Raw genomic sequence first — 13,397 nt, forward strand, 5'->3', positions numbered from 1 at the left:
TCCTTTCCCATTCCACTCTTTAGTTGCATTGAATTCAGCGGATATTTCTATTCAACTGTGAACATTCAAACACAAAGCAGTAAATTCAACGACATGAAAACGCCAAACTCTTGATATTTTTTAATTGATGGCCCTAAAGGAATGGATGGAAAGCGTGCGGGATACAAACGTTAGAGGTAAGGGGTGTTATGTCGGGCATATATGACCCTACCAAGCCCCATCCCCCTCTTCACTCTCCAGCAAATATATTGATAATATCTAAAATATAAAACCAATAGCGTCTAACCGATACTAATGAGACACTTGTTAAATTCTGTCTATGGTATACCGCCAACTCGCTTGTTCTTTCAGATTTGCCTTTCCTAGTCGCTCTTAAGAAGTATATAAAAGGACAGGTATGAAAACCGTAAAACCGGTTAAGGGTAATCCACTTTCTCTCAAGTCCCTTACTTATTGTTCGATGCCAGGTCCTTTACCTTGGGGGAATGCTTGACTTTCAAACTTCATGAGAAGCGGGCAAAGTAGGGTGAAATATGACAGTGATGGGACTGGTACGAGAAAAATTAGAATTGCAACCGCAGCACTTGGTCAGTGGTTGATATTCACATAGTGCAACCTTTTTAGTTGTAAAAAAGGGTAATTAGTGGATAGCTGGCGGACTATTTTGTTTAAAGTTGTGGTATCTGAGAGTCTGGTAAATGTAACTTATGAACTTGGTCGAATTTTCTGTAAAAAGAGAAATAAGCCATTGGTATTTACAGCGAACGACTTTGTCATTCCAGTGATTGAACCGACATTTCCGGTTGACATAGTATGCTCAGTCGTGGTTATTTCATCTCACAAAAATTTGCAATAAAAAAATCAAAGATTGGTTAAACAATGAGGCAAGCAATAGAGAACTTTACAAAGCCAGCTTTTACTTCGTGACCATTGGTGCGTGTGTGTTTCCTGTTTGATTTTTTTTCAACAGTAATTTATCTGTGAGCATTTCGGTTCATTCTGGTCTCCACGTAATGCGAAGAGTGTTGCAGAAAACCTCCCCACTCTGTTATTAAGCCAAAGCGGCTCGCTCCACTTTAATCATAAGAATCATAAGTCAGTAAAGAGTGATGCTCTTTGAAAAAAGTCATGATTGATGCGTAGATAAATAGACTGAAGAATTTAATTTTTTTAACTCTTGTCATATGACGCAGAGCATTGCAGTCTTCTTTGCATTATTTTCATTGTACTCTTTAGATGAGACAGTTTGTAATTGCTCAACTTTCATGTGATCCGTGCATCATTTCGCCAAAATAATTGTGCATTGGGCTGGAATAATGACCAATGTTGAATGAGAACACAGGCAATATCGATGTTCGATTAAATAATTCATTTTTTTCATGCACTCTCGTACTCTCGTCGATTGTAAGGAGTTCCTAACCCCTGAAAGAATGAAATTTTCAACTATTCGTAAATTTGAACCACGCTAAAAATTCAGGAAAATGCCAGTCTCTTTCGTAATAGCGGAATAACGGCGCGGAAATGGCGCGAGTCAAACGGAAGTGATGTCTTTACTTCAAGGAGGTTATTGTTAACACGAGGAACGACGCTTGATTATTTTATTCCCACTTCTTCGTTGAAAGAAATCATTTTGGATTGTGCGTGGATGGAATAAATCACATAACATCACTCTGTGAGGTAAAGTAGTTTCGTACTGAAAATCACCTTAAATGGGAATGATTCAGGTTATTCATAATTATCTTCTTTTATCCTCTTAGAAATACCAGCATTGTAAGTAATTTTATAAGTTTAGAGGGAGCCTCAAGATTTCATTTTACCTAGTAGCTACCTGACGGACTTTGACCACCAATATTCAAGTTTCATGTTGATGATCCTGTGTGATCAAATATCGTCTTCTTCTGATCTGAAGCCAAACTTTGCATCTTGCTATCATTAGAAATAGGAAATCAACCTACGAAGCTTTATTTAGAATCGAGTACTAAACAAGATCATATTAGTGTTATCTGTAAAGTAGCTCTTAGCTCGATGAGTAAACGAATTTCTTTTCTCCCTTTTTTTTTTTTTTTTTTTGCCAGAGGACGATATATCTGTAAGCAATTCAAATTGTACATCACCTAATATAATGGTTTCTAAATCATGTGAAACATCTCACGTAATTTTTCTTATGAATTCTTCGTTGAATCTTTAGCTTTGACCATTCATCAGTTATTCTCAATAATGCATTCCCTCCGTTCTAAAACCTGAAGAAATTCGAAACATAAAAATTGTTATTGGTGTTTATATTTCCAGCGAAATGCCTCTCCTTCCTCGATATACTTCGATTTATTATGTAATATTTCTTTGACGATCACCAAGGAAGTAGGAACAGAATACTGAAGCAGTGATATACATGATAAAGACTTCAAAATACACCTCTAATATCAGACAATAAACGGTGAGATTTAAAAGTCACGCCACTTTCAATACGATAGTAAACAATTAGCCGGTGACGTCACGGCCCTACCCACCGCTTGACGTCATCAGCGCGTGACAGGGCATCTATTGAAAATAGCCGATGATAGAATAACCGCTTCCAAAATGGAATAAAATTAACGAAACACAAGAACAATTATGTACATAATAATTTATTTTGGAGTCATCTCCCTTCGTATTTGATGTGTGTGTTGATGTTATTTTTACATATCGTAGCTTTTCAGTTAAGAAGTTATACGTTGTTCCTGGCTATTTAATCTGTCAAATTTCTAGAATTCAAGATTTGCCGGTAAGAAAGTAATTTAAATAATTTAACCACAAATAAAGAGTTATTTACTGCAAAACAACAGGAGGATTATTTATTTATATCCCAATTCAATCAATGGATTACGTTAAAAGCTGAAATTTAATCCTGTATGAAATAATCACAATAGGTAAACGTTTAAGGGCTGTGGTGTAATTTACTGCCATAATCTGGTTAACCTCATGATTTGTCGTAAACAGTTCACAAATCCGTGCGACCTCGCTCCTCAATATGCTCACAGAGGTTAATGCATGGACTCGGAAGCGTCTGTGCGATATTTGTTGTGGCGCTTTGCTTTTCTTGTTAGCTTCCTCTGCGTTCCTTCACAGCCACCTAAACAAAAAGCTTAAGAGTTTGGTACATATTCAGCTTACTCTTGTGAAATTTGACCACTTGGGACTGTTATTACCATGCATTTGATTCACGAATGATTCTTAAATTTCATATGCTATAAATATCTGACTTTAAGGTAATCCTATTATGATTTCAGTCTAAAACGAAAACATGTTGTTTTTACAAAATGAAACGTTTTACTAGTTCACAGGTCATCGCAATGTTAGAAGCTATTTATGGCGTAGTTATCTAAATCTGAGTAGATAAGAAGTTGATCTTGTTGTGACGAAGATATTTTTAGTCTTCAAGCACATGGAATAAGGAATCTTTTTTTTTTTCATTAAAAAAAAAGGGGGAATGGCCTAACGCCAGCAAACAAATAGGTTTTGCCTGAGTAACTATCGGACGGATTCTTGTTTGGAAATTTGATGAATAAAACCATCAGAAAATTGAAAATCAAAACTCCCAAGTTTGAGAGTGATGTATAATGGCGCAAAATTACTAACTCTGTCAATAGTATAGCTGTGCTTTTTGAATTTTGCAATTTTATTGTTTTGAGGATGAATATATCATGACTGCTGGAAGAAGCTACATATTTAGGATACTGACTAGAAGTTTGCGTTGTCGATTTTCCATGCATGTTCGAGTTCTTAAGAGCCATCAGCTTTTCAACAAAGGAACAGTGCAACTTAGCCATGTTTTTCTGTAAAGAAACTCTGTCTTTCATATAGAACAAGTCAATATTTTACACTATTCAGATTGATTTACAACAATAAGGACATAATTTCTTTCTGCACGCATTTGCAGCACTACTCTGAGGAAAACAAAATCAAATTTTATTTATTTGGTCAAATGAACTTTTCAGTATTTTTAAGTTAAAACAAAACCACTGACGCGGGATTAGGAGAGAATGTAACAAGAGAGGGAAAGGAACAAATGAAAAATATAAATCGAGTTTTCATTTCCACTACGCTCCTTAGCAGCTTTAGCAAGTTGTACGAGAAATTTTACTCGCTAACCGCATGAGAATCATTTAGAGCACCCGTTTATCCTTGCAATAACGTCATTGAAGTTAAAATTGAGATTGTACCTAATGTACGATGTTCCACTGAAATATGAAGTTGAATTGTACATTAGCAACAAGCCCATAACAAAATATTTTTGTGAGGTAAATATGGATGACATCATGACTAATTCATTGCGTATATATGCGTGACAGTGTCTACCATTAGACAAACGTACGCAATCCTTGAATACGTAAAATTCATTAACGTCTGAACGCCATCTATGTAACGCATATATCTATAGTCCTTGTAATCCGTTGTTAATTTTACTTTGTTTGCGTTATACGGATATGTTTATCTAAAGAGTTTATCACCACGAAGGGAAATAAGCTATCAACACAAGATGTGGTCAAGATTTATAAAACCTCTGTTTACCGGCCTATTCTAATATTCGGTGTTCTTTCGATTCCTAATAAAATATAGCTGCGTGGGTTGGGAAAAAAACATTTCTTGAGAGCATGAAGAGATCTGGCTTATAGGTTCCTGTCGAAGCCGATCTTTGTGTGTAATTTGGGTTCGAAATGCGTGAGCTAAGAAGTATCACTAAAAATATACTTTTTCCTTGTAGCGATGACCTTATCGTAAAAAATTCAAACATGAGTTGTGAATAATTGTTCAACGATGAAAAACTAAGACAGTGTGTAAAAGAATGAGTTGTATGAGTGACATCAGTAAAGTTTTATGTGACATCCTAGTAGTAATTGTTTTATTAACCTATATAATATTGGAGGAAAAGTAAGCAAGGAAAATCGTACAAAGATAATTATCGCCGGAAAAACCCCAAAATTTTGATCGGCAATGGCGGTTTTCGATGGTGTACATAGAATACGATAAGGTTCATGAATCAGTTTTTACAAATAAACAGGGATAGCCGGCTGACTGATTATTGCCTATAGATTCTACGCAGCTAAATTGTAATATGATGTCAGTTCCTCTTGAAAGAGTTTGCAGCCAAATTAGGATCCACAGAAAATATCTGTGATTGTTAGTGACACCATCACAGTAACAAGTTTTACTCCATAGTTTGATTACGTCAGATAATTGCTGAACTAAAAAGGACAATTGCAACTTGCGTAACTTCCTAAATGAACGTTATTACGTCTTATCCAAAGCTAGCAACCGAACTATATTCTGAACCATCAAACTGTAATATAGTTGAGTTTAATTGAGGGAATGTTTAGCCATTTTTGGAATGAGTTCCCATGGCTATTGATGTGTCGATATTTTAAGCTTTATCTGTGTTGTTACACTGTTCATGAAAATAAAATTATTTTTCTGAACTTATCTACCGAGCTTGCTTACACATAAACAACAGGACTCATCTCTAGTTGTTCACTCTCTGATCCCTGAAATGTTATAACCAACAAGGTATCTTCACGCCCAGAAAAGTTCTAAATAAGTAAAAACTGCAATTCAATCAGTTTTCCTTTTAATTGCGTTTCCAGTTCGTTTATGTCCCTGAGATGTGATTTTAATCCTTAAAATTAGCAGTGCAAAATCAATAATCAAATCATAATAAATGTATGATCTTAAAAATAAACTTTGGAGTTTCTCTCAATAATTAGACTTGGTCATAAGTTTTATTCCACTTAGCTCGTTGGTTGTCAAACTTAGATAAGAAGAAAGTTACTACATATGTAACAATGGACTTCTCGTGTCTCATCAAGGAGGCGATGTGGCCGTCAACACGGCGAGAGAACGATACCATACCCTTCGTTGTTAACCACCTGTACATACTGTGGCAACTGTTTCTAGCTATATAGTTTGTGGCCATTTTGCTCGACTCTAGGCCAGAAAAACAATCAGCAGCCAGCTAAATATTACGTTTGATTTGCACATAAGTTGAGCAAGTTGTTTTTACAGGAAATTGCCCAACATTTATCAAAGATTTGATTGCTTTCCCATGCAAATTTGAATGAAAGTTTATGTAAAAAATCTGTTTAAGCAAAATAATCCTTGAAAGAGTTCTCTCATGTACCGATTTTAAGCTAGTTGTTCTACTTTTTCTGTGTTCTAATCGTCAATTAGGGAACATGAATAGAAAACTTAAGCATGTAAAAACTATGCCCTTTGAATTACTCTTGCAAATCTGTATTTCTATAGTTCAGATAAGATTTACATTTAATCCGTTTAAACATAATGCATAAAAGATGTAAGCTATGATTCTTAAGCTCGTTACAAATCTCAAATTTTCCCTCTGACATGAATTTTAACTCAGGACTGTCCATCTCTATACTTAACAAAATAGTATAAATTTATTTCACCGAAAGATTTCAAAGTTCAACAGTTACTTATCATGTCTTACCACAAAATGATGAACAAAAGCTGTGGCTTTTGGACTACCCTGGTTGTTAAATGTGATCTATGACTATCATTTGTAAAAACAATTTGATAAAGCAAAATTAAACAAATAACTCTTGGTATGAGTAAATGAAGCCCTACAATGACATCTTTATTCCTTTCCCCTAAACTGAATTCTTAGCAACACTAATCAGTTTATATAATTATCTTATCCTTAACCTGTGTTTTGAACAGTGAACCTCACTGTCCGAGAGTTTTTTTCTCAGAGCTAACTTGCATGTATTAAATAAAACCAATCGTCTCTGATTGCATCCCCACATCTATAAACCTTACCTAATACTTTCAAAGTCGAGTAATAATAAGATATTAACTAACAAAATTTCTCTTGAATAACTGAACGCCTGTGATGCCACAAAATGTCATAAAAACATGCAAAATCCTTACCTGATAACTCCGAGATTTATCTGTGAAATGCAAAGCTAAAGCAACTGATGGATGTATACCATCGAGTCTGAACTGGAAAATTCAGTGAAGCAGTGGAAGTGCTAAAAAAAATAGTTTATCATGTGCTTTCCAATCAAATTAAAATAGTTTACGTGGACTTAAGAGGATCCTTGTCTATCATTGTAAGAGGACAACATCATTATAAGCATAGGAAGTATGTAAGACTTATATGATAAGTAAAGCCAGAAATAGGTGCTAAATTACATTGGGAACGTGAGGAGGAAAAGGAAGAGGACCTCCATGTTGATGTGATTACAAGCTGATCATAAAACTGTATAAGTCATTTGAAATGATACCAATGTTATCTTGTTTCCATAGAAGTCAAATGATTTTAAGAGGTGTCGAGGAAGTTTTACGACAAATGTTACTCATGCAATTTATTAACCGAGAAATAAAGTGAATCAATGTTATTCACCTGAAGATAAAGATCAAAGTAAATAATATCACCCGGTAGTGACTTTCACGTGGTACTTGAGGCGCTTTGAGGCGTGCTTGTGTGTCACACAGTTTCGCAATAGCGGAACGAAGATTTGAAAGCAACGGAAATGATCCTGACACAGTTACAAACGTGGCTCGTAATCTGCACGCAAACAACCAACCATCTGTGTACATTTCATTCTCTTGATAAGGATTTTGAACCTTTGTTAAAATTTGTAAATAGTACGTGACTCAAAACGGATGTCTAGAGGAAAGGAATGCTGTTTGCGAAACGATCATTTATTTTAAATGTATTTTGATTCAGTTCTTATGCCGCAAACGATAAAAAAAGCCTCTTACCCGGTCTAATTCAGTGCTCCTTCATAATTCTATTTCTATTTTTCAACACTGGAGCGAGTTCAAAAAACTGAATCAAGCTGCTCTATTTGTCACATGTACAAAGAGCCCTAATTGATAATTTTGACAAACTATTGACACTTCGCCCTTTCCAAATAAGCTTATTTTAAATTTAATTTGTAAGGAGACTCGTCAGATATAGACAGTCATCGGTGTGCCAAGAGAGGACACCTCTTTGAAAAAGATGAGCTATCATCGATTACCGACATTATTCAGATAAAATTTAAGACAAAAGGAACCACCAAAACAATTGCTTACACCCGCTTATTTAACACTGAGTCAGAAATGGCCAAAAAATAGCAATTATTTTTCCTCTTGTCGTCTATTCAACGAAGGGTATCTTTTTTTTATAACTTTTGTACCCTGTTGATTACCGGCAAACTTAATGGATGGTCACTGAAAATACTGCATGCATGCAGTTCTCCTTTATTACATCACCAAAGAATACGGCCCTGACTGTTTCCTTTTTAATAGTGTATCTCGTGATTAAATCTGACAAGTCTTATGTGATTCGACAATTGTGTGGCAAGTAATGTATGCTAAGTACCGTTTGAGTCATGCGAGCCTTTCTGTTTACGTACTGGAATTGTGGTTCGTATAATCCACATTCAGGTTATTAGGACAAGTCATTTTCATCTGAGCTCTTCTCATTTCTTATACGAAAGAATAAAACAAGTGAACTATGGTGTTTATGGACCGTAAAAGACTTGCTCTATTCGATCAAAGTTCGCGGATAACTTGTTCGACAAAAAGTTTAGTTACAATGTTATGACTCAACGTTGATAGTCAGGATAGAGTTTCTAAACTTAATTTCTCCTAATTTTCACATGTTACTGAGCAAGTATAAAATGAGGTTGATGATTTATATTCACCACAATGAATACTTTGAAAAGAGGCACAATAAATTACAAACAACCGTTTAATCTGTTTGCCGTCTCAAAGGTCGGTCAGTGTCATTTAAATGAAATCTTTCCTCGTTTTCATTTTAATATCAATTCTTTAAGGAGAAAATCCTTTTATCAAATCTCTCGAGCGTCAATAAATTATGACAGCAAGATGCTATGGTTGTTTCGTTTTCAATCTCACTTCGTTTAAATCAGTTTCTCTGTTCTTTTGTGACAATAGTGCTTATTGACGCATCATTGCGCGGGCGGATTTCTTTCGTCACTCCACGAACAAGTTATATTCGTTATAAACGGATCGTGTAATTTTGAACGACTAGTAAATATTTAGTTTTAGACTTCCACTCAAGTCACAACTTTTAAGTCTTAAAAAATTTTCTACCAGATTATAGTTCTTGTTGGTTAAAATATCAGATAACCATAACACAGCCACCCTAGCAGCATCTCACACGAAAGTATGTAAATGTTTACGGGAGATGCTGTTACTAAGTGAGACGCTGGTCACACGCCATTAAATTCTCACTTCCTAAACAGTCAAAAATGACCCTTATTCTTAACAAAATTAGGTGATTATGTAGGAAATATTGAGAGCTTTCAGAAAATGCTAGTAATTTTTCCGAAAACATAAACAAAATCTCCAAAACAAATACTTTTGGCTATGTCTGGTGTTTACCCAGCCGTGACATTCATTCTTTCATTTCAATGAACAGTTCTACTGACGTCATCAACAGTCGGAGTAACGTCGGAGCGACTCGTTTGACGACATAAGTGTTTCCGGTAATAATCGTCGATGAAAATAAAACTATATCAGTCTCCCGAGCTTTCAGTCCGAACACATGTCCGAAGCGTTCGTGTGATCAACTAGTACTCAACCAAAGAAGAATCCAAATATGTTCATACAAGTGCCAGACTCAGTGAACAAATCCATTCGAAATGGAATTAAACCCCGGACTGAGATACACTATCCAAGCACTTCTTTAGGAAATCACGATCCTCGAACTGTTTGCACGGACACTGGCATCGTTGGGTCACGGAATACGATCGACGGAGAACTTGAATGTGTGGTTTGTAGAGCAGACCGTGTTATCATGCCCGCGGCTGCGCCAAATTACATAACGTGGAGACCACCACTGCTTCCCTCACACCAAAAGTATAGATGGTCTAGAGATTATCGTGATGATCTACTGTTAACAACATGCAGCGCTCCGCCAAGACAAAGTGATACAGAAAGTACGGCACAGAAAGTTGAAGCAGCACAAGAGGTGGAGATGCCTGCAAGGAGGGGTGAATGCAATGAAGAAGATGAAATTGAGAGTTTAGAATCACCGCGTTCGTTTGCCTCTTCCGGTTCAAACAGCAGTCGAGATGACTTATTGGCGCAGTTCCCTGAGACACAGACCGCAGCAGGAGCACATACACCTGTTACAAAGTCGCGTACACAACAGCAGAACCCCTGGGGAAGGGCCTCCTATTCCGACTTGATCACAATGGCCATCACATCCACAAACAATAACATGATGACTTTGTCAGATATTTACAGTTGGATTGTCAAGAATGTACCATATTTCAACGACAAGGGGACTTATTTATCAGTTCAAGGATGGAAGGTAAGCTAAAAATCAGTCAAGTTGCTATGCCTATCCACTGACGCTTTGATGTATTCATTGGCGCTTCTATTCGCGGTTGCTTCTGCATGTTTAGCTAGTCTTGCAGCTATTGCCCTTTTCATATGTCCTTTGAAATGGAAACCTATTATAATTAAGGCTTCAATTCTGTGAAAATAAATTACCAAATGTACTTAACAAACAGTTTTTTTACAAACATTATAAGACAGAGAGAGATGCAAGAGATCGAGTAGACCACTGGTAGATTATAAAGAGACTTCATATTGTCGATGCCGTTAAAAACTTCGATATCCTCTTCAATTTTACAAAAAGCTTTTGTCTTCGATGTGTTTGCTCCCGAAAGAGCGTACTTTTTCATTCTGTCAGAGTATCATTAAGGTATCATAAAACTCGAAAGAATGCGGCGTTTGTTAAAGTGTGTATAAGAGATGCTATTTAGGGAGTACCTGTATAACATGGTTACTATCATTCAAATCTGAATGAATCTAAAGAAAAAAAATAAAAGTTGGGAACAAAAGTACACTACTGACAGATATGTGGAAGCAAAAGATAGTTCAAAATGTAACACATTTATAACATGGCTAAGACAAATTCAATTTCACGCAACGATTGCTTAGCAAACCGTCGGAGATATGTTCTAGGTTAGTCACTGTCAATTAGGACCTGAGGATACAATATCCCTTGTTTTTCGTGCAAGAGATGTTTTCACATAAATTTCCCAATAAGTGGCGTTTTTTTAACGTTTAGATCAAGACTAAAGCGAATGTCCGCCACCTCTCGATTTAATATCATGCCTATCTTCTATCTATTAAATTTGTTGGCCACGATATGACTCGAATATCTGAAGAAGAGGACCATCCGTGACGGTAAAAAAGCAGTTTTGAACTGAAATCGTAGCAAGGTCAAACAAAAAATAAGTCATCAGTTATTAAAGCATATTATCACCAAGTTATCCTACCCAAGCAGGATAACTTGATGTTTTAAACCTGAAATTTAACCCAGTTTAAACCTCTTGCAAACAGGTTGTGGGTCTCTCGTGGTCTTAGAGTTGGTCCTGCTTGGATATAATGTTTCCGGAAAATTTCCATAAACCTCCCTCAGTGTGTATTTATGTCCCAGCTGAAAGTCTTCCTGTGTTCAGCTGTCTCTCAATACTAAAAAAGGAAACAGATATTTGCTTAAGTAAGCCGACTATTTTCTTTTCAGTTCTTGACACTCTAAATAAAACATGAATTTGCTATCTTTACCAATATGAAGGATTTACAAGTTCAGTACTCGAAAATGTTTAGGAATTACTTTTGTTCAACTGACGCCATTGTTCTATGGTGCTTGGAAACCGCAGATTGTTTCCTGGCAGATTGATTTTCCTCTTTTTTTGTTTCTGGCTGATAAATAGTCTGTTCGCATTGTCAGGAGAAAGGAAGGAAAGGGCTGAAGCTTTTCTAATCTCTAAGAAAGCAAAAACTTTTTTTTCCATCTAAACTAGTACTGATACATTGAGTGCGACATTTTTTAATGGAAGCACATATCGCGGAAAATCGCGAAATATGCTTTTTATGATGGACGATCTGGGAATACGTTTACTGATAATTTAGCCTCTTTGGTTTTCAAAATAGACAAAAGGAATACTGCTGACTCAATGAGAACAGATCAAAGAGGAACTTTTGAACAGCACCCAATCTCACAACGACGAGGCAACAGTTCCTGCCCTTGTTTCGACCTCTTATGATAACTAATGTGTCGCTCATTTCAAATCAATGGAAATTATTCCCTACTATTATTATTCAGACAAATCTTGGGTGCATCTCGACTCGATAAGGGATTTACTTCTTTTAAAACCAAAATCAATTCTCAGCAGTGAACGTGTTGTTATTCATCGTCAGAAGAGTGCTTTCTTTTTCTCGTTTAAGCACATAATCGAAGTGCTTTATTGGTGCTTTACTGAGGTCATTGTGAAATATACTAACCACAATTTCTTTCTTTGCCAACAGAATGCTGTTCGTCACACTTTGTCACTCAGAAAGCGATTCGTTCGTGTTCCAGACCCTAAGCGACCATACAAGTCAATGTGGACAATTTCCAGTGATTATCAAAGAAATCATTTGAAGGAAAAAAGGAGTCAATTGGAAAGGAAGAACCCACTGAAGAACAAAAATGTGAGCCATAAGGAAAGTGATCAAATGGCTCAATCAATGGATTTTGAAACAACCAGTGAATTTAGTGGAAGCTGTGCCTCACCAAATCAGAGCCAAGACGGATTTTAAGTTAGAGTTATAGACGTTTAAAAAAAATTATTCAAAGCTTACTTATAGTACTTACGCGCATGCATTGCATAGTTTTTTCTCTATCATTATGCTATAACAAATGCTTATTTTCATGTACTATAAACAAAAGTAATCAAAAGCGAGTAAAATAATAAGAATATATTTTTTTATAGCCACAATTGTAAAAAGGGAAAAAAATGAAGAAGTTTATCCAAATTTATATTTTATGTATGTGTATAAATATCAAGCAAAATAATTCTGAAGATTACATTATCTGATTCACTTTTATGAAAAATTGAATAAAAAATTTGCCCCAGTCATGATTCATTGCCATTCTTCATTCAGATTATGGAGTATTTTGAAGTGTTGGTCAGATCGGAGAGAGAAGTTCTCTTCATTTGCTCGGGGTATTCTGGTTTAATTATTTGATGTGGGAAGGCACTATTGTATGCCGTATTTGAGTTAACAAATGTCGAAGGAAGATTTCAGGGAAGTGGGGAGTTAATTTTTAGATTGCTCAGTTCATGCGTAAATCAGCCTCAATTAGGGCTCAGTCTCAAAATGTGGGTTTCAGTTGACCTGCAGTAATGGAGAGTGTGTAGGCATGAGTGACCCAAAATGCTCACAGCTTAACACTGACGTGATATGTAAGAGAGAAATAACAAAACCACGAAATACTAAAATATGTAGGACTTTTACACGAACACCTAAAGAGGCATCCTTCATTTGGTAATCTTTAGGAGTCTCGTCCACTCTGGCATTCCTTTTTTCTTTTAGTTTCATTAACTTAATTC

General features: G+C 35.9%; 3 protein-coding genes across 3 annotated transcripts in view; 1 reads left to right on the plus strand and 2 right to left on the minus strand.

Annotated features, from left to right (window-relative positions):
* Positions 1–32, minus strand: part of LOC113666861 (melanocyte-stimulating hormone receptor) — a 7,774-nt gene extending 7,742 nt beyond the window's left edge. Inside the window, exon 1 of the mRNA XM_089201516.1 lies at positions 1–32. This exon is cut by the window's left edge and continues 81 nt beyond it. The gene's annotated coding sequence lies outside the window, so the exon portion shown is untranslated.
* LOC113666860 (ras-GEF domain-containing family member 1B) overlaps positions 1–7,139 on the minus strand; it is a 35,226-nt gene extending 28,087 nt beyond the window's left edge. The window contains exons 1-2 of the mRNA XM_027182656.2: positions 6,919–7,139; positions 1–55 (exon numbers count right to left, since the gene is read on the minus strand). The exon at positions 1–55 is cut by the window's left edge and continues 81 nt beyond it. The gene's annotated coding sequence lies outside the window, so the exon portion shown is untranslated. The remainder of the gene's footprint in view (positions 56–6,918) is intronic.
* Positions 1,507–12,926, plus strand: LOC113666862 (uncharacterized). Its single transcript, XM_027182659.2, has 3 exons — positions 1,507–1,677; positions 9,425–10,321; positions 12,331–12,926. The coding sequence occupies exons 2-3, from the start codon at positions 9,605–9,607 to the stop codon at positions 12,601–12,603; spliced, it is 990 nt and encodes a 329-aa protein (XP_027038460.2). The 5' UTR covers positions 1,507–1,677; positions 9,425–9,604; the 3' UTR covers positions 12,604–12,926.
* The last annotated feature ends 471 nt before the right edge of the window (positions 12,927–13,397 follow it).

Source organism: Pocillopora damicornis, chromosome 3 (genome assembly GCF_964200805.1).
Source record: "Pocillopora damicornis chromosome 3, jaPocDami1.2, whole genome shotgun sequence".
NCBI lineage: Eukaryota > Metazoa > Cnidaria > Anthozoa > Scleractinia > Pocilloporidae > Pocillopora > Pocillopora damicornis.

What these genes read in the sequence shown, in the direction of transcription:
- LOC113666862 (XM_027182659.2), top strand. Translation starts at nt 9,605, where the DNA reads ATGTTCATACAAGTGCCAGACTCAGTGAACAAATCCATTCGAAATGGA. An exon ending in TATCAGTTCAAGGATGGAAG is followed by an intron (nt 10,322 to 12,330) that starts GTAAGCTAAAAA and finishes CTTTGCCAACAG; the next exon opens with AATGCTGTTCGTCACACTTT.